Source organism: Geotrypetes seraphini, chromosome 13, assembly GCF_902459505.1.
Source record: "Geotrypetes seraphini chromosome 13, aGeoSer1.1, whole genome shotgun sequence".
NCBI lineage: Eukaryota > Metazoa > Chordata > Amphibia > Gymnophiona > Dermophiidae > Geotrypetes > Geotrypetes seraphini.
The window spans coordinates 75681750-75709577 of NC_047096.1; the positions used below are offsets into that span (position 1 = coordinate 75681750).

Below are 27828 nucleotides of genomic sequence, written 5' to 3' on the forward strand. Positions count from 1 at the left end.
ATCTGCCGTCTATTTCTATGTTTCTATGTTTCTATAACAGAATCGGTTCAGCGAATGGCTACCAGGATGGTCTTGGGGCTCAGGGATCTCACGTATGAAGAAAGGTTAGAAAAACTGCGGATGTACTCACTGGATGAGCGAAGAGAGAGGGGGGACATGATTGAGACCTTTAAGTATATTACTGGACGTATAGAGGTGAAAGATGATATCTTCAGTCTTACGGGGCCCTCGGTCACCAGAGGACACTCGCTGAAAATCAGGGGAGGGAAATTTCGGGGTGATGCTAGGAAGTACTTCTTCACCGAAAGGGTGGTCGATCATTGGAACGAGCTGCCTCAGCGGGTGATTGAGGCCAGCAGCGTGCTAGATTTCAAGAGAAAATGGGATATTCATGTGGGATCTCTAGGAGAGTAAGAATCAGGGAGTGGGTCATTGGTATGGGCAGACTCGATGGGCTATGGCCCTTTTCTGCCGTCAATTTCTATGTTTCTATGTTTCTAATCTTGGTGTCATGACACTGTTATACAGAATTGGCACTAACCCCCATATCTCTGACTCCCCTTCTCCTCCCCACTGAGGGTCTGGCATCTCCCCTTAGAATAGGGTTACCATATGGTTCCAGAAAAAGAGGATAGATTGAGACATCTGGGTTTTACTTCCATTGCTTTCAGCATGTAAGAGAGGAAAATAATTTGAGTCGTTTTAAAAGTAACTTAAAGAGTTTCCTTTTTAAAGATGCTTTTAATCTTTAAGTTATGTTCAAATTTTACATTAGTTTCTTTCAGGTTTCCATTTTTTCCCTCCCTAATGTTCTTTCCTTTTATGGTTCTCTTCTGTACTTTAAAATATTGACTTGTAGTCTTGTCCCTCTGTACCTTGCGGCTGCGGTTTCAGTGAGTGGGAGAGGCAGGGAGAGATCCTGGACGGCGGCCAGCCCACGTGCTCCCAACAGGCGGCTCATGCACCCCCTAGGGTACTCATACCACAGGTTGAGAAACCCTAGTATAGAAAACTGAATAAACTGTGCCAGTCTAGATTGCAATTGTGTATTGATTAGTCTGTCAGTCTGTCGGTCTAACCCATTATTTTAAATTTTAAATAATATGTTTAAATATATGCTTTTTTAAAATTAATGTTGTATCTCGCTTAGTAAAACTAAATAAGCGATTCATCAAACTAAAATAAAACTTGAAACTTGAATGAGGAAGGCCATTCTTCAGCTGTCCATAATATAGTCAAAATTTGATTTGAAACTCTAGCGCTGGGTTCATCGTCCTTTATCGCCTCGAATCAGGGGGACACTCTGATTTTCGCTGGCACACATATCCTTGCTGTGGTAGAGGAAGAAACCCAGCAGTTATCATGCAACATCTCCTCAGCAAAGAGTTTGCAAGTTCAAATTTGGGCATATTATTCGACACACATACATACCAGTCTCGGTTCTGTTCCACTCCGGTTGGGCATACTGGATTCCTGAGGGTCTGTCTTGTAGAGTCCACTGATTTTCTTCCAGGTCTGATGAGTGAAAGTTCTGACTTCCACAAGGCACCACAGGTATGCCAGCATACAGCATGGTGTGTTGAGAAAAATACCCTTTGAATGTCTGCATTTCATCACCACTGGAATCAATAGTGCTGTAAATGGGCCCATCTGAGATCCTTCCGCCAGACTTCTCTGCCTGGGAGATGTAATTGGAAATCCCAGCATCTGTCACAGTCGTCAGAAACAAAAGGAAGCGGATTCAAGATACCATCACAGCGAGAAGAGGCAACAGGAGAAAGCTTGAGAGAATCAATGCCCATTGATTTCGACTCTCCCTGTTGTTGCAGTTCAGAGGAAGATTCAAAATTCAGATTCCGTACTGAGTTCTCAACAGGCAGGGAGAGAGGAAGAAAAAGTTTAAAGTTGGGGCAGGGAATGGAGTGTGTTGGGTGGCAGGGTAGGCAGGAAGAGAGGAAGAAAAAGTTGCATTTGTCTACATTAAATTTCATCTGCCATCTGGACGCCCAGTGTTGCAATTTCCTAAGGTCCGCCTGCAATTTTTCACAATCCGCATGCGTTTTAACAACTTTGAACAGTTTAGTGTCATCTGCAAATTTAATCACCTTACTCGTCATTCCAATTTCCAGATCATTTATAAATAAGTTAAATAGCACTCCACTATTTACTCTCCTCCATTGAGAAAAATGACCACTTAACCCTACCCTCTGTTTTCCATCCGATAACCAATTCCTAATCCACAACTGCCACCTATCCCATGACACTTTAATTTTCTCAGGAGCCTCTCGTGAGGAACTTTATCAAAAGCTTTCTGAAAATCTAGATAACAACAAAATTAAAAAAAAAAAACACAAAGCACACTGTACGCACAGAAAATGTTAATTATCATTTATATTCGGGATTTTTTCAAAGAGGTCAAGACAGATGACTTTAAAATATGCAATGTCACCTAATATAACTATAGAAAAATAGACAAATATAGTGCAAAACATAAGACAGATAAATTCTCAAAACGGACACATTTTGATCACTACATTGAAAATAAAATAATGTTTTCTACCTTTGCTATCTGGTGATTTCATGAGTCTCTGGTTGCACTTCCTTTTGACTGTGCATCCAATATTTCTTTCTTTCTTCCTCTTGCATGCTTCCTCTCCTCCAGACCTCATTCCATTCCCCAACCATCTCTTTCTGTCCCTCCATGAGTCTAACTTTTTCTTCCTCTCCCCCTGCCTGCCCCATGCCACCCAACACACTCTATTCCCCGTCCCAACTTTAAACTTTTTCTTCCTCTCTCCCTGCCTGCCCCCCCTCCCCTGAAGCCACCACTGCCGCAGATTTCTCCCTGCTTCCCCGCCCCACCTGACACACTCCATTCCCCCCTGCCATCACAGATGCCGCTGCAGCACTAGGGACGGGCCAGGTGTGTGCAACAACTGCACAAGCGGACAGCCCATAAGCCTTCCCCCCCGTCAATTCTGATGTCGGAGAGGAAGTTCCAGGCCAGTCAGAATTGGCATGGGGGGGAAGGTTTGTGGGCCAGCCGCTTCTGCAGTCGCTTATCGTGCCTGGCCCGTCTATGTTGCTGTGGCAGCATCGGTGGGGGGGGGAGTGCGTTGGGTGGCAGGGTCGGTGTCGGGGGTGGGAGGAATGCATCGGGTGGTAGGGTCGGTTTCGGTGGTGGGGCGGGGAGGCAGGGAGAAATTGGATGCAGCTGTGGTTTCAGTAGGTGGGAGAAGCAGGGAGAGATCCTGGACGGCGGCCAGCCCACGTGCTCCCAACAGGCACCCCCTAGGGTACTCATACCACAGGTTGAGAAACACTAGTATAGAAAAATGAATAAACTGTGCCAGTCTAGATTGCAATTTTAAAGGGTCTAGATTCTCAGGTAGTCTAGATTTCTGGCATCCAGATTTTTGAACTATAATAAGGCTGTAATGCACCAGTATGGGAAGAGACTAGGAGGAACTGCTACTTAACTGAGGTGCTAAAAGAGAGTAAAACACCAGGGCCATGATACGCTGTGGTATGAAACATCAAAGATGTGTTACCACCCATGGATTGCAGTGCAGTGGGATTTGACATGCCACTTCAATCATCTGTGGTCTCCAGTACTGTCTGCTTTGGAAACTGGGAAAGAAAGATGGAAGAGGTGTTTTGCAGTCCAAAGAATAGGATTCCAGCCAATTTCTTACCACTGTGGTATTGTTCAGTGGCATCATGATGTCCCACATCTTCCATCTCCTTCATCTTCCCATTATGGATCAAATTGGTCGCTGGGCAGGAGTCGGAGAACCACGGCGAGTTAGAGGCATCGGTGGCCAGCAAGCCAGGCCTGTGAGTTGGGAAAAGACATTTGGAAATTTACACCAGCACTAACCGCTGAAAGACTTTCTCAGGGCTACACCAAGGCGCAGAAAGAGTTTATTCCCTCAGAAAAACAAAAGAAAACTGGAGGACTCTAGTCGTGTTCTAGCTCTGCTGCTGACTCTTTAGCTAGGTGAATGAGTATTTATTTACCTAGTAAAATGGCTGTTTGGACACATATCCCATTTAAGCAGCTGATAGCACGCCTGCTGTTCCACAGGCAACCTTTTAACCACAGTTAGAGAAGATGCTCTTTAGGGCATGTTGTGGGTACACATTGTATTGTCAAGTCTACAATAGGAGGCCCCGCCGAAAAGTTCTCAGCCCAACCAAGAAGAGAATGATGTGGAACCATGAAATTTACAAGTTATTCCATACTTTTCCTGACACTTTTAGTTTCAGCGGCCCCTCCTATTGTGATGTCATAATGTCTCATTCCACCAATGCCTAAGAGCCAACCTCATCGGTGATGTCACAATGGCTTGGTTTCCCTATACTTGGGCCCATTTACTATATGCCTTTGCCTCATTGAAATGAAGTGTCAAGAAAAGTGTGGAATAACTTGTAAGTTTCATGGCTCCTCATTATTCTCTTCTTGGTTGAGCTGAGAACTTTTCAGCAGCCCCTCATATATGCATTATTTTCTATTGGCATTGCATCTACATAAGTATCAGGCATAAAGTCTGAGTATTTTGGCTGTTCTCAGTATAAAAAATAAAAAGAGGCAGGTATATGGAGGAGTAGAACCAGGGGAACTGGGATTCCCAATGCAACTCCTTATGACTCTGGGCAAGTCCTCCACTGCTCCAGATGCAAAACAGATTGTGAGCCCATTAGGGACAGGAAAATGCCTACATATACAGAATGTAAATCACTTTGGTAGTACCCTCAGAAAGGCAGTGTATCAAATCCATGACTCTTTAAGATGCAAGCACGCTTAACATAGTAAATGAAGGCAGATGACAACCTGTATCGTCCATCCAGTCTGCTCCACAAAGCAGCTTCAATTACATTTTCTGTTCTTCACAGCTTATGCCCTGTGTTAAAGTGTGAAGGTAATTTCATTTTCTTTTGATTCCGTGCTGTTTCCTTATATGGATCTTCTGTGTTTATCCCACATGTTTTTTTTTAGAATTCAGTCACTGCTTTTGTCCCCACCTTCTACAGGAGTGTATTCCAAACAACCACCATCCTCTTCATGAAACAATATTGTCTGATGTTAATCCACAGAGGATCTAGAATCAGAAAATAATATTAAATATTGCACTAAGGCCAGCACTGGGCAGACTTGCACAGTCTGTGTCTGTATATCTCTGTATATGGCCGCGGCGGGCCCCAGGTCAAAGACCAGTGCTCTAAATGAGCTCAGCCTCACCTGCGTACTTTCCAGTTGAGCAGGAACTTGTCCAACTTTGTCTTGAATCCCTGGAAGGATTTTCCCCTACGACAGACTCCGGAAGAGCGTTCCAGTTTTCTACCACTCTCTGGTGAAGAAGAACTTCCTTATGTTCGTACGGAATCTGTCCCCTTTCAATTTTAGAGTGTCCTCTCGTTCTCCTACCTTGCAGAGGGTGAACAACCTGTCTTTATCTACTAAGTCTATTCCCTTCAGTATTTTGAACGTTTCGATCAAGTCCCCTCTTAGTCTCCTCTTTTCGAGGGAGAAGAGGCCCAGTTTCTCTAATCTCTTGTTGTACGGCAACTCCTCCAGCCCCTTAATCAAATGTCCTTTGTTAGTGTAAGGCAGGGATCCTCCAAGTGACGACTCCCCAAATATGGAATTCATTGCCAGCTCACCTGAGAGGAGAAACTAACTTAGACAAATTCAAAGGCAACCTAAAATGCTTTCTTTTTAAGGACGCATTTGAAACCTAAAAGACTCAAGGCCACTAAATTTGATATGTCTTAACCTATTGTTACTCCCTTTTATGTTCTCCTTTTCTACACTAATTGCAGTTCCTCCCACTGCCCTTATGTTTCTGACATTGTTCATTTGTCATGTCCAAGTTTTAAAGCTCCCCCATACGTACTGTCTGTCATTCCCTTTTTTTCGAATATGTGATAATGCAATAGAATCGACAATTTAATAAACTCGAAACTTGATATTTGTGAGCAGGGACCAGACATTTCTGTCAGGCTGCAGGAAGCCCTCTCTTCTGAATAATGCCAGACCACACAGGCGGTTATGAACAAACTGAACTCCAACTGTATTTCTTCCCTCTAAACGGGAGAGAGACGAGGGCAGGAGATGGGCATCACCACCCAGGGCGATTCTCACCCTCACTATGCCACTGGAAAGCAGTAATGAGATGGGCCAAGTAAGAGGGCTCTACAATGGGAAACTCATACTAGAATTATATGGCCTTTCTTCATTCACGTAACAACAAAAAAGGCCTTACATTATTCCTCCTTTGATGGTTCCATTTTCTGATACAAAAAGTCTTTAGTTAAACATTCATTTTGTACTGCCATAACCTTATCCACTTCTGTAAGATTGATTTTGAGGTCACTCAACTACTGGGAATGACGCACATCTTGATTTTAATTTTATCCATAATCTTGTTTACCCTACCTTTTGACCTAAATTGTTATTATAATTGATAGAACAGAATGTGCCCAATAAAATCACAAAGAAAATGTTTTAAAAACATAACAAGCCAGAACTCCTAAAAACTTTAAGAATGAGACCCACCTGGGCCCACTCATGACTATGTCACTGGTATATACATTTAAAAAACAACCCAAAAACTGTGCCAGTAACTATTTTGAGGGTTTTTTGCACACTTTTCTACTTTATCCTAATCCTAATCTGGCTCTGTGACTATTAAGAGTCTGCTTAGAGGAGAGAGGAGAGGAGGGGCAGGGGAGATATGATACAGACATTTAAATACTTGAAAGGTATTAATAGAGAAACAAATCTTTTCCAGCGAAAGGAAAATGGTAAAACTAGAGGGCATGAATTGAGGTTGCGGGGATTGGGCAATCCTGGGACTGGGATTGGGCAATCCTGCATAGTCTCTGTCTTGTATATGATGATTTGGTTTAGGATGAGCTGGGCACGGCTTTGATAGCAGCTCCAGGGACAGGATGGTTAGGATAGGCTGGAGTGGGCTTCGATGGCAAGTCCAGAAGTGGGAACCTAAAGACAGTGCTGGGCAGATTTCTATAGTCTATTGCCCAGAAATACTCAAGAAAAGACAATTTAAACATCTAATCTAATCTAAATCTTACCGAATCATCTCCTAGAGTTAAGAGCTTCATTTGGTTTACATAATTAGATTGCAAAACAGGAACTATTACCTACAAGATTGTGTGGAAGATCAGAAGAGATAGCCGAGATCTTACCTAAAATGGTAATTCATTCCGTATCGCTGTTAATAGATATGGAAAGAAACAGGAAATTCTGCAGGCGGGCTTTATTCCTTTTAAAGATGGGAAACAGGTCCACTCTGGTGATAACATGCATGAGCGAGATGGACAAGATGTTGGATAATGAAACTTTACTTCAAAAATAGGTTAATGAAATTTTGTGGGGATTTGGTTAGGATTTTTCCGGATGTATCTAGGACCACTCAGTTGAGGAGGAAAGAATTTCTGAAATTGAAGGATAGAGTTTTGGCCCTGGAGGCATCCTTCTACCTGAAATTCCCTTGTAAATGTTTGGTGAAGTTACAAGATATTGAGTATGCTTTTTGGGATCCTATACAACTACAACAATTTTTGGTTGCGAGAGAACAGAAATGAGATTTGTTTCACCTAGCTGAGAATAGGAGGAGAATTAATTAATTGAATATCCCAATTTAAGGAATGATTCAAGGTTCTCTAGTGCGAACCGAGAATTATTGTCCTTTATTTTCCTGAAATTATTTGAAGAGAAATAGTAACATATGCTCCCCATTAATGTGGGCTTAAAAGGAATTATGTATGTATGGTTTGATTATGTATTGTTTTATATGATTTCCTTTTTTCCTTTGGAATTGCTGGATATTGTAAAGTATTCAAAATTATAAAAAAAAAAAAAAAAAAGATGGAAAACAGAGCTTATACCTGCGAGTTGTTCTTGTACCCAAAGATCTCACGGTGTTTAGATATAAATATATAATGAGTGTAAATGTTGGACAGACAGGATGGACCGTTTGGTTCTTTATCTGCTATCATTTACTATGGGCTCCTTTTACAAAGGTGCGCTAGCGATTTTAACGCACGCACCGGAAAACTACCGCCTGCTCAAGAGAAGGCGGTAGCAGCTAGTGTGTGCGGCATTTTAGCGTATGCTATTCCGCGCGTTAAGGCCCTAACGCGCCTTTGTGAAAGGAGCCTTATGTTGCCTTATTATTGTTACTAAGAAATGAATATCTTGACAAGTAAAAGTTAGATATATATTGAGATCACCACAGAAGAAGAATTTTTGTACTGTTTCTTCATAACTCTGAGAAGTTTTGCTTTTTGTATCTTAATTACGGTCAGCTAGGAGCGGTGGAGGTAAGGCTAATCGCTAGAAACAGGGATGTTTTCTGCGAAAACTCACCTTCTTATGTATTCGGCATTTTCCACATGTGAAAATGAAACTGAAAAGACAAACATGATAGATCATGACTCAATCCACTAAACCAAACCAATTTTCTTTAACAAAATGTCAAATAGCGCAAAGTTCTCTTACCTGCTGGAGTGTAGACAAATGATGCTGAGAAAGAAGAGAAAACAACGGTCATTTATAGTTAAAAGGTTGAGGAGAATATATGATTATTGTTAGACTCGTGCTTTTGGCAAATCAGTTTTAGCTTTCTTTCTCTTTAGATTTAGGATTACCCTAGTACTTCACCCTGGCTATGCACACCTTCTTGCATATCATATTGAAGGATACGGCAAATCCGGGTCATTAAAAAGGAGTACCTAAATGGGCCACCGCGTGTGCGGATCACCGGACTGGATGGACCTCGGTCTGATCCGGTGAAGGCATTTCTTATGTTCTTATGTTCTTATGATTTTTAGTTGCACCATGCCAAGAAATTAGAAATAGTTCAGAGATGCAATGGAAAAATATCAAACTGGAAAGTGGAATGGGTTGATAAATATTTGTTAACATTCTTCCCTTTGGACGTCTCTTGCATTTCCCTCTTACCTTGCCCCAAGAATTGGGCAGCTCTCACCTGTGTAATGACTTGACTCTTTCCTTTTCTTTCTGCGGCAGTAAATCCAGATGCTGAAACACATCAGGATTAGCCAGCATGAGCTGCCAATGCCAGCGATGAAGGTGGGCTGCTTCACCATATCTGTAATCTGCTGGGCAAGACTGATCTTCCCACCATGGTCAATGGTCACTGGGTCAGGTTCTATGGATGGATTTGCAGACAGGGGTCAGAAAACAACGCATTAACGTTCGACACTAAACTCATGATAGCATACTGCAAGCTCTCATGGGAGTAAATCTACCAAACAGAAATAATGGAGAGTGTCCGCCCAATATTCAGTGGTACTTAAGTGGCCAGGAATGGATCCTGGCTGCCTATGCACTGCTAAACCAGCTAACCGCCGATATTCAATGGGAGACAGTCATCTATCTCCTGCTGAATCTCCCATTTAGCAGATTAGCTGGTGACTGATTATGTCATGCGACATAGTTGGTTACCATCAATATTCATTGACTCACCAGCTAAGGTGTGCAACAGATAGACCCACCTAGAAAGCAGGTTTATATTTGGCCGCTAAGCTTTAGCTAGTCAGCCGATGGCTGGCTTAGGGTTACCAGATTTCCTCTTTAGAAAAAGAGGACACCTAGCCCTGCCTTATTCTGCCCCCAGCAACACCCCACTCTGCCCTCAGCCCTGCCCCCATATGAACCGCGCATCTCCTTCCCCGAGCTTGGGACCATGCCTGGATATCCTCTGTGCATGCACAGACATTGACCCGATGACATCACACGCATGTCCGTGACATCATCATGTCGACGTCTGCACATGCGCAGAGGACAACCAGACACGGCCCCGAACTCGGGGCCTTCCAAAACCAGGACATACTGCCGGGATTTGGAAATCCCTCTGGGCCCTTGGACAATCCTCTAAAAAGAGGTTTTCCCGGACATCTGGTAACCCTTGGCCGGCTAAGTCCATTGCAGCAAACTATAACCTGGAAATTCAATTCTGGTGGATGGATATGGCCTCGGCATTGAATATCCGGCATCAGTGATGACCACGGGAGGAAGTTGACCTGCCTCTTGAGGTCTGAATATCGGGCCCTGTGAGTCTAAACTCAAAAAAGAATCCCATGTTGCCTCATTGTAGGGAAAGCAAAGTTAGGGGGTGTCTCTTACTAAGGCGCGCTAACCGATTTAGCGGGCGCTAAATATTAGCACGTGCTAAATGCTAGCGCGTCCATAGAATATAATGGGCACATTAGCATTTAGCGTGCACTAAATCGGCTAGCGTGCCTTAGGGGTCCTTTTACAAAGGCGCGGTAGCGGTTTAATGCGCAGAATACCACGCGTTAAATTGCCTGCCGCGCTAGTACCTAACGCCTCCATTGACGAGGCGTTAGGATTCTAGGCTGTCGCGGGGGTTAGCGTGTGATGAAATGTCCGACGCGTTAACCCCCGTAGTGCGCCTTGATAAAAGGAGCCCTTAGTAATACGGCCGTTCGCCGTTCGATATTTGGACTGAAGAAAAGCGATCATATTAGCCCTTCTTATCGATTATTTATTTATTTATTTTTTAAAATTTATTTTTATGCAATTTTCATATTTCAATCAAGCGAAATGCGTACAACTTGAATAGATCAATATAACATAATAATGAAATCATAAAATCAGGAAAAAAACAAATATTGGATATTTAGTCCACAATATTAGAGGAGATCAACAGGAAATAATTCAAATAAAATAATACAAAATACTAAGAAGCGGCATAACTCTATGTTACCTACTGCTGGTATAGCCAGCTAAGTATTAGCTGGCTAACAATTGCTCTTCCTTCTCTCAATTCAATAAATTCCACCAGCTGTTTGGGTTCAAAAAAATAAGTAACTCTTATTTTGGTAAGTAATAAAACATTTTACAGGAAATTTTAGCTGAAATATTCCACCCAATGCCAGGACTCTTGGCCTTAATGCCACGAACTCCTTCCTCCGCTTCTGGGACTTTTGAGCCATATCAGGAAATAAACAAATTTTGGCCCCCCCCAAAACTGGTCATTCAAATGACGGAAATATAAACGCAAAAACATAATCACGGTCATTTTCCAAAGCTAAAGTAACTAGGAGAGTTCTTCTCTCAGTTACCACCTCCAGTGAACGCTCTAGGAAGGTTGTCAAATCTAATTCCCCCTTTTTATCTCCTTATTATCGATTATTACATTGGTTACCGGTGGAAGCACGAGTAATGTTTACATTTGCATGTCTATGTTTCAAGTTGGTTTGGGGATTGGCCCCTACCTACCTGCTATCTCATTTCGTGCTATACAACCCCGTGAGGATAACCAGGAATTGTAACTTATTTGCATATCCGAAGATTTTAGGCTGTAAAGTTAAGTCCTTCTTAGACAGGATGTTGCATTTCACGCAAGTAAACAACAGTCTTGGATGGGTAACTATATCAGCGGAGCCATGTTATCTTACGGCGCCTTCCGAAAAGAAATTAAGACAGTATTATTTGATAAATTTATCTCGTAACTTGATGTTTTTATCCTCAACATAATAATTTTACTGCGTAAATTTAAATTTTTATCGTCTTTTAGTTAATATGCTGTATTCTGATTTTCATATTTTGCACTTCGCTGATTGTCCAGTTCTTACTCTTTTGTGTAAACCGCCTAGAATTCTTTTGATTGTGGTGGGATACAAAAATAAAGTTATGTTATCTTAAGGTAAAGACCCTCTTAGTTACTTGTAACAGATGTTTTCCAAGGACAACAGGATATCAGTTGTTAAAATTGGGTGACGTGTTGGAGCCCCTCTTGAAGCAGCATTTACAAAGCTGTTAGAGCTTTTTGAAATGCTCAGTTGACTATGTGCAGGGTGTCCCTGATCAAGTACTATAGATACAAGGAGACGCCATGTCCTTTGAGAGGCATGAAAGTTTTGTGAGGATTGATATCCTGCAATCTGTGGATGGCACCTGTTACAGGTAAGCAGATTTGCTTTCTCAGAAGGCAAGCAGGAATCTCTAGCTATAGGTTGCCTTTAAAAAGGGAGAAAAGCAAGCATAATAATACCAATAAGCAAACTTAATCCACCAAAAATTCAGCCAGGGAGCGTTTTGCTGCTCGCTATAGGCGGTCGGTGGCTCAGCTGTTTGGGGAGGCTAAATACAATACGATACAATACAGTTTTGATTTATATACCGCAAATATCTCAATGAAGTTCACTGTGGTTAACATAACAAGAATTGGAGAAAATGTCCGGAATTACAATAAAAAAACAACACAAATTAAAACAGATGAAATTATCCCAGTTTAACACATATTCATTATACAAATAAATTTTCAAAGACTTCTTTAAAATGTTATAATTACTCATTAACATTATATGGTCAGGTAAATTTTTCCAAAGTTTGGAAGCTTGGAAAGCAAAAGTGGAAGTAAATATTCTCATATACTTTCTTCCTCTCACCTCTGGGAATCGAAAAGGCGAATTCTGTCTTAAGCCAAGTAATCTTGCTTCTGAATAACACGGCAAAGGAGACATACAAGAAGGTGCTTCTCCATGATAAATTTTAAACAGCATGCAGAAGAATTTAAGCCGAAATTCTGGCTTCTACAGGAAACCAGCGAAGCTTCAGCAGAGTTGGTGTAATTCTATCTCCTTTTTTGAAATCCGTAAATCAATCGAATTGCAGTATTTTGTAAAGTTTGCAATTTCCATAATAAGGATTTAGGACAATCTAAATCAATAATACTACAATAATCTATCAGCGACAAAAACAAAGTTTGAACTAGTAAGCGAAAATTCTCCTCAATTTCAAAAAGAATCCAAAAGATTTCTTTATTGTTAGATTGACATGAGATTCTAATGATAAGGTACTATCAAAATGTACAGCCAAAATCCTAATTACTGTATTTAGTAGATAATCCTTCCTATCAACTGACAGAATAATTTCTTGATGACTTACAGTGGGAGGATCTACTATTAACAATTTTGTTTTTTCTTTAATTTCAGTTGAAATGTATTTATTAATTTACCTCAGCCCCCTTTTTACAAAACCGCGGAACATGTTTTTAGTGCAGACCGGCCCCTGAATGCTCTGCCCTGCCCCCGACATTCCTAGAGTTCCTATGAGCATTGGAAGCAATGCAGAACATTCAGCGTGCCAGCCTGCGCTAAAAAACGCTTCCATGGTTTTGTAAAAGGGGGGGGGGGGGTTATGTTAGTTTTATAGTCTGTCCTTCCCAGGATCCTAAAATGGGTACATGACTATGCAAGAATTCTTAGGTCTAACGATCAGCATTTACTTACAGTTCTCTCTCGCAAGGTTATCAATACGCGCCGACAATATATATTTTCTGTAACGGCTCCACAACTGTGGAATTCTCTCCCTATTCACGCATGTTAGACCGATTTAAGAGTAAGTTGAAATGCCTTCAACTGCTAGCACTCTTGTCTTGAATCACTCCTTAGGGTCTGCCCCTGCGACCTTCTTTCTTATAACGTCGCCCTCCCTTTTGTCCATTCCCTTTTTGTTTTATTTTCTTTAAAATATTGTATTTCTTTCCCTCTTCGCTCACTATGCGTAAGTCTTGTTTGTGGATATATGTGGCATGTTTTGTCCCCCTGAAAGTTGTATGGTTTTTAATTATGTACTTCGCTTTGAAGTTTAATTAAGCGATCCATCAAATCTTAAATAAACTTGGAAACTTAGTTTACATACACAGGAGTATGGAGACATTGCACAACAAGGCAAAGGTTGAACTGGGAGTCAGTAGGCGGCAATGCCAACAAAGGCCAGAAAGACCTTAGGTGGAACATATGGTATGTGCCTCAGGTGCCCTCAAGCAGCATGAGTACGTCATGGTAGGGTGATTATCCACCATCCATTGATCTAGTACATTTATACAATGACTTAAATATTTCCTCAAGTTGATCTTTATTACCTAAAACAGGTAATAATACTGTAATGTTATCTGCATATATGAATGTAGAATAATTAAACCTCTCTAATTCAAAACATAAAAGATGTAAAAATACATTGAAAAGAGAAGACAGTGGGAATCCCTGAAGAATATACTGGTTGCCAACCCTCTGACAATCTAGAATGCATCTTAACTTTATATGATCTAGACTAGGGGTAGGCAATTCCGGTCCTTGAGAGCCGGAGCCATGTCAAGTTTTCAGGATATCCATAATGAATATGTATGAGATGGATTTGCCTGCACTGCCTCCTTGAGATGCAAATCTATCTCATGCATATTTATTGTGGATAAATTCTGAAAACCTGACCTGGCTCTGGCTCTCAAGGACCGGAATTGCCTACCCCTGATCTAGACAAAAAAAACAAACCCTGAAACCATTTTGCCACGTCTCCTCAAATTCCAATATAATCTAACAGTCTTAGCAATGATTAACCAGATTGAATGCATGGGAAAGATCAAATTATAAATTAAAAATTCTATTCACCTTGGATATTTGAGATCTTATAATATCCATCATTGTTCCCAGTGGTATAGTGAGGGTAGAAGGCGCCTGGGGCGGTGGTATTCTTTATTATACTGTTTCCCATAGCTATCATTTACCAGCACTTTCTCCACAGATATTATTTGCTCTCCCTTCCTCCATCTATGAATATCATTCATTATCTCTACCCCTCTTTGTTTGATATTCTTTCCTTCTGGTTGTCCTTTATACTCCTTCCCTTCGCTATGACTGTCCTTTACTCTTTTTTCTTAAAATTCTATCCTTTACCTTCTTCTGGGGTTTGAATGACAAGCACCTCACTATCCTTGCCCTGGAAGTTATCAATGTAGGGTCGTATCTTGATCTCATACTCTGTGCCTTTCTTCAGCTCCAGCAGGACAGTACCACGCTTGGAGGAAGACTTCACTTCCTGTACCAGCCAGTTGTCTGCTCTGCTCCGGTACATTAACTGGAATCCATGGATGAACTCAGCTTGGACATCTACCTGAGACAGGGAAATCCAACATAATACAGTGAATACTTCAATCCTGCATTAATAACTTGGACAGACAGATATGGCATAAAGGGTTGGGGATGCTGTACATTTTGGCATTTAATAGACAGTTCCTGCTCAGAAGAGCTTACAATCTAACTTGGACAGACAGACATGATGCATAGGGTTGTGGATGCAGAACCCAAGGTGAGAGGAATTAGGAGTTGAAAGCAGTCTCGAAGAGGTGGGCTTTTAACTGGGCCTTGAACACTGCCAGAGACGGAGCCCGCTGTAGGAATACGGCTAATTTGTTCCAGGCATATGGCACAGCAAGACAGAAGGAATGAAATCTGGAGCTGGCAATGGAGAAGAAGAGCACAGATAGGAGGGACGTGGAGTTTATAGAGGGGAGGAGGGAGTTTATAGAGGGGAGGAGGGAAACATAAGGGGGCTTAAGTGAAGAGAGATAATGAGGGGCTGCTAAGTGAATGAATTTGAAGGTCAGTAAGAGGAGTTTGAATAATTGTACTCGAAAACGGATGGGGAGCCAATGAAGTGATTTTTGGAGAGAGGGTCTAATGCAGGGGTGGGCAACTGTTCCAGAGATGGCAGCTCAATGGTAAATGTTGGTCTTCCCTCTCTCTGTCACTTGGATTCTTCTATTTTTGCCATCTTTTCCTTTACAGACGTATTATGCCGGCAGTGATTCACTTGCTTGGCAGTGCACTTCTTCACCTCTAGAGAGTGCAGTCTCCACGGCTATTTGCTCCCATATATTCTTTCTAATGCTGAAGAAAATTACCTACTCAGCAACTATAGACCCCCCTCTTCCAAAAGGTCCAAGGCTTTTACTTAAACATTCGTTCTATTAGGAACAAATCACAGCTGGTAAAAGACTGGTTAGAGGAGACCAACCCTGACTTTCTACTTCTAACTGAAACATGGCTGGTTTCTGACAGTGATATCATAATACGCGACTGCCTCCCACCTGGGTTTAAAATCATTTCCCAACCCAAAAGCAAGGGAAGAGGGGGAGGTTTAGCCATTATTGTAAGAGATTCATTTGACTATACCATCTTAGCCTCACAATCCTCAACTGATCTCGAAATTTTCTCTTGCAAACTATCAGCAAACCAGCTAGACGATAACTTAATCATCACACTGTTCTATATCCCACCCAAAAAATGGTCCACCGCCAAGGATAACTTCTTTGAATTCCTCCTTACCAACTCAACTGTGGGGCCATATAACCTACTGATCGTCGATCTGAACATTCACCTAGAGCAGGAAAAACAGGGTGACGTCAAAGGTATTCTTTCCTTCATTGCTTCTCTAGATTTCTTCATGCTGCCCCCAGTAAAGACCCATGAAAAAGGTCATCAACTTGATCTAGTAACCTTTTCCTCTAAAGAACTAGTCCACCCCAAGCTTCTCTGACCGCTCCATGTGCCCAGGAAAGTCACTTAATCCTCCACTCCACTACATTAGATAGATTGAGAGCCCACTGGGACAGATAGGGAAAATGCCTGAAGTACCTGTATGTAAACTGCTTTGAGGGTGGTTGCAAAACTACATAAAGGTGGTATACAAGTCCCAGCCCCTTTCCCTGATGTCATAATGCCTCATTCCACCAATGCCTAAGAGCCATCCTCATTGGTGATGTCACAACAGCTTCATTGTTCTATACTTGGCTCACTTCTACGATTGCATTGGAGGAGAGTGTGGTGCAGTGGTTAGAGCTGCAGCCTCAGCACCCTGAGATTTTGGGTTCAAAACCCCACGCTGCTCCATGTGACACTCTCCTCCACTGCCCCAGGTATATTAGATTGTCAGATCACCGTGATAAATAGGGAAAATGCCTGAAGTACCTGTATGTAAACTGCTTTGAGTGTGGTTGCAAAACTACATAAAGGCGGTATACAAGTCCCAGCCCCTTTCCCTGATGTCATAATGCCTCATTCCACCAATGCCTAAGAGCCAACTCATTGGTGATGTCACAACGGCTTCATTGTTCTATACTTGGCTCACTTCTACTATTGCATTGGAGGAGAGTGTGGTGCAGTGGTTAGAGCTACAGCCTCAGCACCCTCAGGTTGTAGGTTCAAATCTCAAGCTGCTCCTTGTGACCCTGGACAAGTCACTTAATCCTCCACTACCCCTGGTACATTAAATAGATTGTAAGCCCACTGGGACAGACAGGGAAAATGCTTGAAGTACCTTTATGTAAAGCACTTTGAATATGATTTTAAAACTACAAAAAGGCAGTATATAAGTCCCAATCCTTTTCCCTATAGAAATGTGGGGAAGTTACTGTTACTACTACTACTTATCATATGTTCATTTTTTTTCGGAGTTATGTATGTTCTTTTTGAGAATTTCAATATGCAGATTTCTGAAACTTTGTACTGATAATGAAGCTGATCCGTGAAACGCAGTCTGTGTTGAGGAAAGAAAAGCCGTTGGACCATTTCACTTTCAGTGGGTTTTGAGGAAGGATTTTATTTTTTTAAGCTGCTGTGACACCTATTCAAGGACTTTGTCATCCATCAATTGCAAGTTAAGCATATTTTGTTGTTTCTATGTTTGCAGAACTGTTGTAGTTTTGCTCCATTTGAACTATGGTGAATTTTTTTTTTTCAATATGGAGCTATGATGGATGGAATCAATGCCCAGTAGCAGCTTGAATTGCTGATTCGTTAGTTAGGGGCCGTCGACTCGTGATTGAGCCCTAGCAACTCGAGGAATTACAGATCTAAAAAGAAATCGGTTTTGTGCTAGTCCGGAAAGGTCCTCCAGCGTCATCCCCGTGGTTGTTTTCAATGTGTCCAGCCATACGATTGCAGGTCACCCTCTCCGCTTGGTTCTTTCAGTCTTCCCAAACACGACGTCCTTCTCCAGTGATCTTTCTCGTCTCAAAATAAGACAGTCGTAGCTTCATCTTTTGGGCTTCAAGTGACATAGCCAGTTGGATCTCTTCCTGAATCGATTTGTTAGGTCTGGCGGTCCACGGCACGCCTAAAATCCTTCTCCACCACCAAAGCTCAAAGGAGTCAATCTTCTTTCTGTCTTGTTTCCGTAGTGTCCAGCTTTCGCCTCTTATTGATTCTATAAGGACGCTCATGGACTAGTGCGTATTAGCAGGGGGGCAGGGCAGAGCTCTCACATGTGCACTTACAGAACACTCTCAGTTTTACATGTTCTTATTGTTTTTATTTATTTATTTTAACCATTTATCTCTGCCGAAGCAATTCTAGGCATCTTACAAAATAATATAGACAATCAGGTAGAGAAAAAGAACCCAAATAATTTTTTAATTATAAAAGAAACCTACATACAAAAGCTAACATGAAAAAAATGAGTGCTTTTCTTAAAAATATGTCTAGTGGGGGGTGTGTGCTTGACAAGATGGCCGCGAGTAGCTGGCGTTGAGCATTCACAAAGGCTTTGGAGCTGTTAGTTTTTTTTTACCTGATGGTCAAACGCAAGTCTAAGCTCCAGGTTTTCCCGGAGGAATCTTCGGTGGCAGCTGCGGGCCCGATGGATGCTTTCCTTCAGCGTGGGACTAGAGCGAGTCATCCGGAGTTTTCTTCGGCAGGGAGAGACACGCCGGCTGAAGCGTTAGCTCTCTCCCTTGAAGCAACATCGTTGTCTCCGGAGGAGTGGAGTCCTCCGAGTCGCCCGGGGGCGTTAGACCAGCAGATGGAGGTCGGAGCGCCCCAGGGTGTTCCCTCACCAGCACAAACGAGATCGGGAGACGTCTCGGTAGGCGGAGAAGGGAAGCCAAATTGGACATCTGAGCACTTGGAGAAATTGGAAAGGCAAATTCCTCAGGATTTCCTGAAATTGAATGTATCTCCAGCTGAGGCTTTAGGTAACTTATCTGTAACAGAGGGTCTGGGGTTTGAACTAACTCCTATGCAGAGGCCCAAAGTTTTCACTATGGAAACATTATGGGAAGCAATATCTACTTTACAACTCTCTTTAGGATCTCAAATGCAGCAACTTACCACAAGATATACTACTGTTGTTTCTGAAAATTTGGAACTGAAAAATAGACTATCTAGTGTGGAAACAAAAGTGGATAGTCATGAGACCAGAATAAAATCTGTGGAGTCCCAGGCCTCGGTGTGGGTTAGAGACAGTGGAAATCTTAATTTTAAAGTTGAAATGCTGGAAAACATGACCAGAAGATGTAATCTTCGGATTATAAATTTTCCAAAATTATCAACTATTTCTTCACAAGATATGTTTAAGAAATACCTGAAAGAGATTTTGAAAGTGCCCGAAACCTCTTATCCACCCCTCACTAAAATATATTATTTACCAACTAGGACACTTGTTCAGGAACCAAGCCAGCAGAATTTGTCTGCTGATAGTTTGGACCTAACAAATTTTCTAGAGAGGTCGGATAATGAGTTACCGGCAACTGCGACACTGCTAGTGCAGTTTGCTATAGTCTCTGACAGAGAATGGATGCTTAAGTTGTTCTTCAAGTTTAAGGACATACCATTTATGACAAAAACTGTGAGAATGTATCCTGATGTGTCAAGGATGACCCAAAAGAGAAGAAAACAGTTGGGTGCTACGTTCGTGCTCAGATACCCCTGTAAATGTGTGATGGTCTATCAGGGGAATAGACATGTTTATTTTGAACCTCAGCAGTTGATAAAATTTATCTCTGCAAAAGAGCAAACTTAATATTCTTGAGAGAATTGTTGTTACAACCTGCTTAGTTTAATTGGGTTCCTTGTCTCTACTCAACACCATCTGTATTTTCTTAGTAACGTTTGATTGAAAATTCAGCAAATGTAGCTTTCTCCCCCCTATTTGAGGTCTAATTTTTTCCAATCCAGTATAGTTAGAATTTTAAGGAAACATTTTTTATATTGTACTGTACTATTGTTTTGTCTATTTTTTCCATTTAAATTTATCTTTTTGATTATTTGTTAACAATGGTTGAGACTGGTATTGGAATATTTCTTTGAATTGACTGTTTATTATGTCAAACTATAAAATTAAATAAAGAATTTAAAAAAAAAAATGTCTAGTGGACCATCAGAAAGAGAAAACACTCCACAAGTTTATTTATTTTAGGCATTTATATGCCGCCTATCTTATCTAAGAGGTTCACAATCAGGTACTCAAGTATTTTTCCCTGTCTGTCCCGGTGGGCTCATAATCTATCTAACGTACCTGGAGCAATGGAGGATTGAGTGGCTTGCCCAGGGTCACAAGGAGCAGTGTGGGATTTGAACTCAGAACCTCAGGGTGCTGAGGCTGTACCTCTAACCACTAGGCCACTCCTTCCAGTTATCATTTTAAAGGCAGTGTTCAGAACTCTCGAATTGTCATCGGCCCATGAACAAAATTTCTAGTGAAAAAAAATTTAGGTACGTTAGAATATGACTAATATATACTGTAACTCTACAGCTCTGTGGGTGGTGTAAGTGAGTCATGTAAAGGTACAATGATATTTTATTTTATTTTCATTGATGTGACCTTTTCAGTAGATATCTAGTCCCGATAATAATGTGGACTTGACAAATATCTTAATGTTTAGTATATATTTTACTTTGAAAAGTGTGTAATTACCTGTAAATTCTTATATTTCTGTAACAAATGAATAAATTTATTAAAAATAAAAAAATGTAAGGTACGCTAATAATAGGTTACATGAATATTCTATGATGGAATGTGGATGTCCAGATACTATTATACTTTAAGCCCTTCCGAACAGGAGGTACCCAGGTTTCAAACTGCCCCCAAAATGGCCCCTCTGTCTGGAGGTCGTCCTTATATACCTCCCCAGCATTCCTAGTAATTCAGTAACCCTCCTTTCTTTCTGGAGCTCATCGTTCTGCATTTGCTTTACTGCATCACCCTCAAGAGGTGGTCTTAAATGATACCGCTCTTCTGGCAGTCTGGTAGCATGGTGGCTAACCTCAGTTTAAAAAAATCTAAATGTTGCGATTCCTCGGTGGTAACTACTGGATAGACTAACATATTTTCATAGTAATATTTTTGTGACATAGCACCTTTCAAACACATTTGCAAGCTCAATCAAGAGAGCAAGATACGGAGCCAGCATTGAATTTCTAGTTTCGTCGCTGAACGTGGGAGATAGCCTGCTGTCTCTCGCGGTTTGAATATTGGAATAATTTTTGACTACCACAGGCAGTGTTTAAAAAAGAAAATACTGACTGTAGTGGCTTAATATTAACCATATATTTCTTCAAATAGATAACTGTAGTAATACAAATTAATCTTTACAAAAATCCTTCAAACTGTTTTATCAAATGTGAATGGCACGTGGCTTAAAGTTTAAACTGTATTTCTTCTCGTATGTCTGCATAAGAGTTTTTACTCTCTTGAAAAAATCATGTTTTCTCTCTACATTTTTAAAAAGCCCAGTACATGGAGGCAGCAATGTTTGTGATGTAGCGTATCCTCACGTGGCATCATCATGATGGTAGACAAAGATGACACTCTCCATGTGATGGACCCATGAAGGCTGCCATCTTGGATACTTCAAAGGGGGTGTGGTTAGGGACATATCATATATATTTTAGGGCATGATCAATGACCATTTCCTATGATGTCATCAAAAAAGACTGGAGAGTGGATATTTATTTATTTATTTTTAAAAATTCTATTCCGCTTAAAGCCTAAGTGGATTACAGTAAAAACAAACAGTGGGCATAGCTAAGGCAAGACCTACGCATGGCTTAACCCAGAATTTATTTGTTGGGATTTATTAACCACCTCAACCACCTCTATGAAGAGAATCACCCAAGGTAGTGTGTGTATAGAACACGCCTCAATAGGAAAAACACCCAAATGACATTCATGAAATTTCAGGACCACATAGGGCTTTTGTTCAGGTATAGAGACAGACTTTACAGTATAAAATATTTGTGAACTTGCAGAGCTCATGGATATTATCATCTTTGCATTAGCCTAATGCAGGAGTAGGCAATTCCGGTCCTCGAGAGCCGGAGTCAGGTCAGGTTTTCAGGATATCCACAATAAATATGCATGAGATAGATTTGCATCTCAAGGAGGCAGTGCATGCAAATCCATCTCATACATATTCATTGTGGATATCCTGAAAACCTGACCTGGCTCTGGCTCTTGAGGACAGGAATTGCCTATCCCTAGCCTAATGAATGGTATCACATCTAGAAAAGGATCCGGAACAACTTTAGAAGTCTGCAGTACACAATTAGCAGTGATACAGAAGATGGCCTGGAGACTCTGATTCCTGCTCATAGTTCACTATGCTGGCAGCTAACATTGTATCCTGGAGATACCTACAGTCCAGGTGACCAGGATGCTGGTTGAGTTGAGAACAATGGGGGCCTGAAGGTGAACCATGATCTCTTTAAGCTCATGCTGCTCTTGCCAGAGGTCCATTCCCTGCTTTGTGGGGCCGACATCTGCAAATTAGAAGGATTGTTAGAAAATAATTCACCAGGCAGCATGCAAGAACCAAGACCAAAAATACCCAAGATGGATAGATATCCTCTTCAACTGAAGCTGCTTTCCCAGAGGCTACCTGGAGCTGTTTTTGTCTTTATTATTTATTCAGTTTTCTATATCATTGAGCTCAGAATGGTTTATGTGAATTTATTCAGGTACTCAAGTATTTTTCCATCTGTCCTGGTAGGCTCACAATCTATCTAATGTACCTGGGGCAATGGGGGGATTAAGTGACTTGCCCAGGGTCACAAGGAGCAGCGTGGGTTTGAAACCACAACCTCAGAGTATTGAGGCTGTAGTTTTAACCACTGCGCCACACTCTCTTATGTGAACCAAGTATAGGACAATCAAACCATTGTGACAACCTCTGATGAGGTTGTCTCTTAGGCATTGATGGAATGAGGCATTATGATGTCACAATACCAGCTCTGGTTATCAGAGGCTGAAACTTTTCCCACTATTTATTTATTCAATTTTCTATACTATTTTCTCAGGGGAGCTCAGAATGGTTAGACGGCTAGCAAACTGGGCAACAGTATGAGTAAAAATGGGTAATTTCAATTACTCCAAAAATCACATTAGGGAGTGCTAGGAAGGTAAAATTCCTTGATGTAATAAATGCTTCTTAGAGCAACTGGTCCAGAAACCAACTAGAGGGGGGAGCTATTTTAAATCTAGTTCTTAGTGGAATGTAGGGCTTAGAATGAGAGGTATCAGTGTTGGATCTGCTGGGAAACAGTGATCATAGCATGATCAAATTTGAGCTAATATCTGGAGTGAAGTCAATAAGGAAATCTATTGTAACAGCATTTAATTTTTGAAAGGGTGACTATGATAAAATGAGGAAATGATTAAAAAAGGATCATCTACAAAGGTTAAGACTTTAAATGAAGCATGGACGTTGTTTAAAAATACCATCTTGGAAGCCCAGACCAGATGAATTCCACATATTATTAAAGGCAGAAAGAAGAGAAAATGACAGCATGGTTAAAAGGTGAAGTGAAAGAGACTATCAGAGTCAAAAGAACATCTTTCAAAAAATGGAAAAAGAACCCAAATGAAGAAAAGAAGCAACATAAGTATAGGCAGTCCCTGAGTTACAGATGCCTGACAAGTACGACTCGTACTTAAGAACACAGTTGTAGCTTCATTTGATTTCACTGAGCTGCATTTCCAGTGGCATAGACTCCTACACTTCTCTTGTAGCAGATTCAGGAATGATGCATGGCCACATTAAGAACAGTGTGTGGTGCGGCCAAAAACCCCCCAGAATGCTAAGGATTATTAAGAAAAGGATAGAAATTATGACAACTATAATGCCTCTGCATCACTCCATGATGTGACCTCACGTTGAGTACTGTGTGTAATTCTGGTCACCGTATATCAAAAAAGATATAATGGAATTAAAAAAGGTTCAAAGAAGGGTGACCAAAATGATAAATGGGATGGAATTCTTATATGAGAAAAGGCTGAAGAGGATAGGACTCTTCTGCTTGGAAAAGAGATGGCTGAGGGGGGATATGATAGAGGTTTACAAGATCCTGAGTGGTATAGAATGGGTAAAAGGGGGCACTCAGTGGATTTACATGTTAATACTTTTAAAATGAATAAGAGGAAATATTTTTCACTTAACAAATAAGTCAAGTTTTGGAACTTGTTACCAGAGGATGTGCTAATTTTATCTGGGATTTAAAAAGTTTTGGGCAAGTTTTTAGAAGAAAATTCCATAGTCTCCTATTGAAATAGACATGGGGGAAGCCCCTGCTTTCCCTGGGATAGGCAGCATAGAATGTTGCAATTATTTGGGATTCTATTATACAGCTGTGATCCCAATTGGCCACTGTCGGAAGCAAGATACAGGGCTAGATGGACCACTGGTCTGACCCAGTATGGCTATTTTTATGTTCTTATGTTCCTTCTTCTCTTTATCTCTTGAGTAACAGGCACTCACATCGAATTGCTTGATGAATTAGCAGCTCTCACGTTGAACCCTCTTTGTTCTCACAAAGAAAAGAGCAGCCTGGTTTGCGGTTTATTAAAATTTTGTATACTGCTCTTCATGAGTGCGTGGCAAAGAGGCTTATAATCAAGGAAAAATAAGAAAAAAGAAAGGAATGTCTATAAAATGGATAGGATAGAAGAAAAAGGAAACTACTGGAAGAGGAAGGCATGATGGCTACAAACAAGAAGGTATAATGAGGCCTTAAATGTATATCATCCCTGAAAATCAACTAATCGATAACAAAGAAATAGAAGGGAAGATAATGTAATGTATGAATGGAAATATTGAGCAATCAATTCTAACTATGCTAATAACTATATCAAGGCCATCATAGCATCTGATAAATAAAGTTTAGATCAATGATTTCCAAAAACTATATATATATATTCATAAAGATATTAGTACTAAATACCGTAAAGATAATGTATAATGAGGCCTTAAATGTATATCATCCCTGAAAATCAACTAATTGATAACGAAGAAATAGAAGGGAAGATAATGTAATGTATGAATGGAAATATTGAGATGATTATAACAATATACAAGACAGGAACCTGTAATGTTATACATCATAAGAGGTTCCAAAGACTGAAGTCTGTATAATTTATGATATGTCCACCACTATTTGCTTTAAATTAATAGGGATTGTGATTTAGTACTAATATCTTTAGGAATATATATATACTTTTTAGAAATCATTGATCTAAACCTTATTTATCAGGTGCTATAATGGCCTTGATATAGTTATTGTGAACTGTGATATAATTATGATGAACTGCTAAATTATAAAGAACAGAGATGGATATATTCCCTAAATACTGTAACACCTTTTGGTTTGAATGCTGAATTGGAGTGGGGTTCCTTGATCTAGCTTTACTGGGTGGTAGGCTCCTCTAACAGTATACAATGTAGAATATACAATTCCAGTAAAAAGTGTTACTATCTCTTTAAAACCGGCAGGCCGGCCCGTGACGCTGTTGCCACGTAATCACGGGTGTACAGTGTACTCGGGTTCGGCATTATTTAACTGCTGTCAAGAACGCCGCCGCCATCTCTATAGGTAGAGTGGTCGGGTTGCTGGTGATTGAATACACAGTAAGAAATGGAAGGCTGTTTTTGTGTCTTATGTATATGAATTTGGGGCACTTAGAGAGCTTGATATAGTTATTAGCATAGTTAGAATTGATTGCTCATCATTTCCATTCATACATTACATTATCTTCCCTTCTATTTCTTTGTTAAAAACAAGAAGGGCCAGATTCTATAATGGGCGCCTATAAAAGATAGGCACCCAAAGGTAGGCATCTATTTTCATATCAGTCATACTTAGGTGCTCTTTACAGACTTGTGCCTAACTAAAACTTAGGCACCTACAATGTAGGCTACGGTTTTAAAAGTCTACATTATAGGTGCCTAAGTCCTATAGAGCAGTGGTTCCCAATCCTGTCCTGGAAGACCACCAGACCAGTCGGGTTTTCAGGCTAGCCCTAATGAATATGCATGAGAGAGATTTGCATATAATGGAAGTGGCAGGCATGCAAATCTGCTCCATTCATATTCATTAGGGCCATCCTGAAAACCCGATTGGTCTGGTGGTCCTCCAGGATAGGGTTGGGAACCACTGCTTTAGAGAATCATGTTTACCAGTGCCTGTCTTTCTCCATCCCTAAACACGCCTACTTTCAGGTTAGGCCATATTAGGTGCCTATCTTATCTTATGTAGAATAATGCTTACAAAGATAGAAACATAGAAACATAGAAAAAGACGGCAGAAAAGGGCTATAGCCCACCAAGTCTGCCCATTCCAAATACCCGCCCTCTGGTTTCACTCCCCTAGGGATCCCCTGTGAATATCCCATCTTCTCTTAAAGTCCAACACGCTGTTGGCCTCAATCACCTGCAGTGGGAGTTTGTTCCAATGATCCACCACTCTTTCAGTGAAGAAGTATTTTCTGGAGTCGCTATGGAACTTCCCTCCCCTGATTTTTAGCGGATGCCCCCTGGTGGTCGAGGGTCCCATGAGGTAGAAGATATCTTCTTCCGACTCGATACAGCCCGTGATGTACTTAAATGTTTCAATCATATCACCCCTCTCTCTTCGTTCCTCAAGTGAGTACAGCCTCAGTTTATTCAGTCTTTCTTCATACGTGAGATCCTTGAGCCCCCAGACCATCTTTGTGGCCATTCGCTGAACCGACTCGATTCTCTGCACATCCTTCCGGTAGTGTGGTCTCCAGAATTGAACGCAATACTCCAAGTGAGGCCTCACCATGGACCTGTACAGCGGCATCATAACTTCAGGTGCCTATCACCTAATTAATTTTTGTTGTTTTCAATTATGAGCTTATTAAAGCCAATATACTAATTTAGGTGCATGATGTAGGCCCCTATTTATTTAGGTGTCTATCTGTAGGCGCCTTTTATAGAGCGGAGTCATTGTCCTGACGGAAGCCCTTTCAGCCCAGCCCCAATCCTCGGGCTTCTTGAAACAGAGATGTCTTGAGAACTGATCTGAATTGGGGAAAAGAGGCTTCAAGGGGAAGGGATTTGGGTAAAGCATTCCAGAGTTGGGGCAAGACAAGAAAGAACACAATCTCTTTTAATAGCAAAATTAATTTAATTACTTATTATGAAAGGGTGGGAAGGGAGGGAGATAAGATTTTATGATTGGTATTATTGCTGAATATTATGTGTTTATGTATTATCACACTTATTGTACGTATAAAAATGAATAAAGATTTAATAGCAAAATTGGCCATGGAGGGAGAAGGATGATAAATGAAAAATTATCTTGGCTTAAAGGTCAGCTTTATCACTAGGAACACAAACAGTGCCCAACACTTTTCTACATACAAAGGTTTGACAGCTTCTTCTAAAAAGAATCCATTGTGAATGCCAACAAGGATTTATACTCAGGGCCAATAGAAATGTCTCCAAATTTCAAGAAAATTATACACCATCCATCTCAGGAGCCTCATGGCTCCACATTTATTATACCACAGGGACTAGCACATTAATTTTTAAGAAAATTCATAACTGACAGTCACCAAGTTCCTCTTATTAGAACACCATCTGATGCTAGGTCCTTAACAGGCATTCAATCTTCCCTCGCCAATGATTCACTCATCTTACAACTGCAGCACATGGCCATCTAAATTTATCAAGCAATTTGAGATATATCTGCTACCTTTTCAGCATCAAATGATGATTCTTAGCCTTAAGTGGCTTAGAGCCTGTATTTGGAAACATGCGATTATTCATCCATATATTAAAGATGCATGACCTAATATCTACAGTAATTATCATCCTATTGTCAAACTTGCCCATTATTTTAAAAATAGCTGAGAGCTTAGCCACCTCAAACCTTATTAATTATCTTAAAAAAAAA

General features: G+C 40.8%; 1 protein-coding gene across 1 annotated transcript in view; it reads right to left on the bottom strand.

Annotated features, from left to right (window-relative positions):
* LOC117347426 (roundabout homolog 3-like) overlaps positions 1-27828 on the bottom strand; it is a 64738-nt gene that overhangs the window by 19642 nt on the left and 17268 nt on the right. Inside the window, exons 5-11 of the mRNA XM_033918353.1 lie at positions 22274-22395; positions 14755-14971; positions 9018-9200; positions 8528-8551; positions 8396-8435; positions 3696-3835; positions 1432-1707 (exon numbers count right to left, since the gene is read on the bottom strand). Coding sequence (XP_033774244.1) covers positions 1432-1707; positions 3696-3835; positions 8396-8435; positions 8528-8551; positions 9018-9200; positions 14755-14971; positions 22274-22395 — 1002 coding nt within the window. The remainder of the gene's footprint in view (positions 1-1431; positions 1708-3695; positions 3836-8395; positions 8436-8527; positions 8552-9017; positions 9201-14754; positions 14972-22273; positions 22396-27828) is intronic.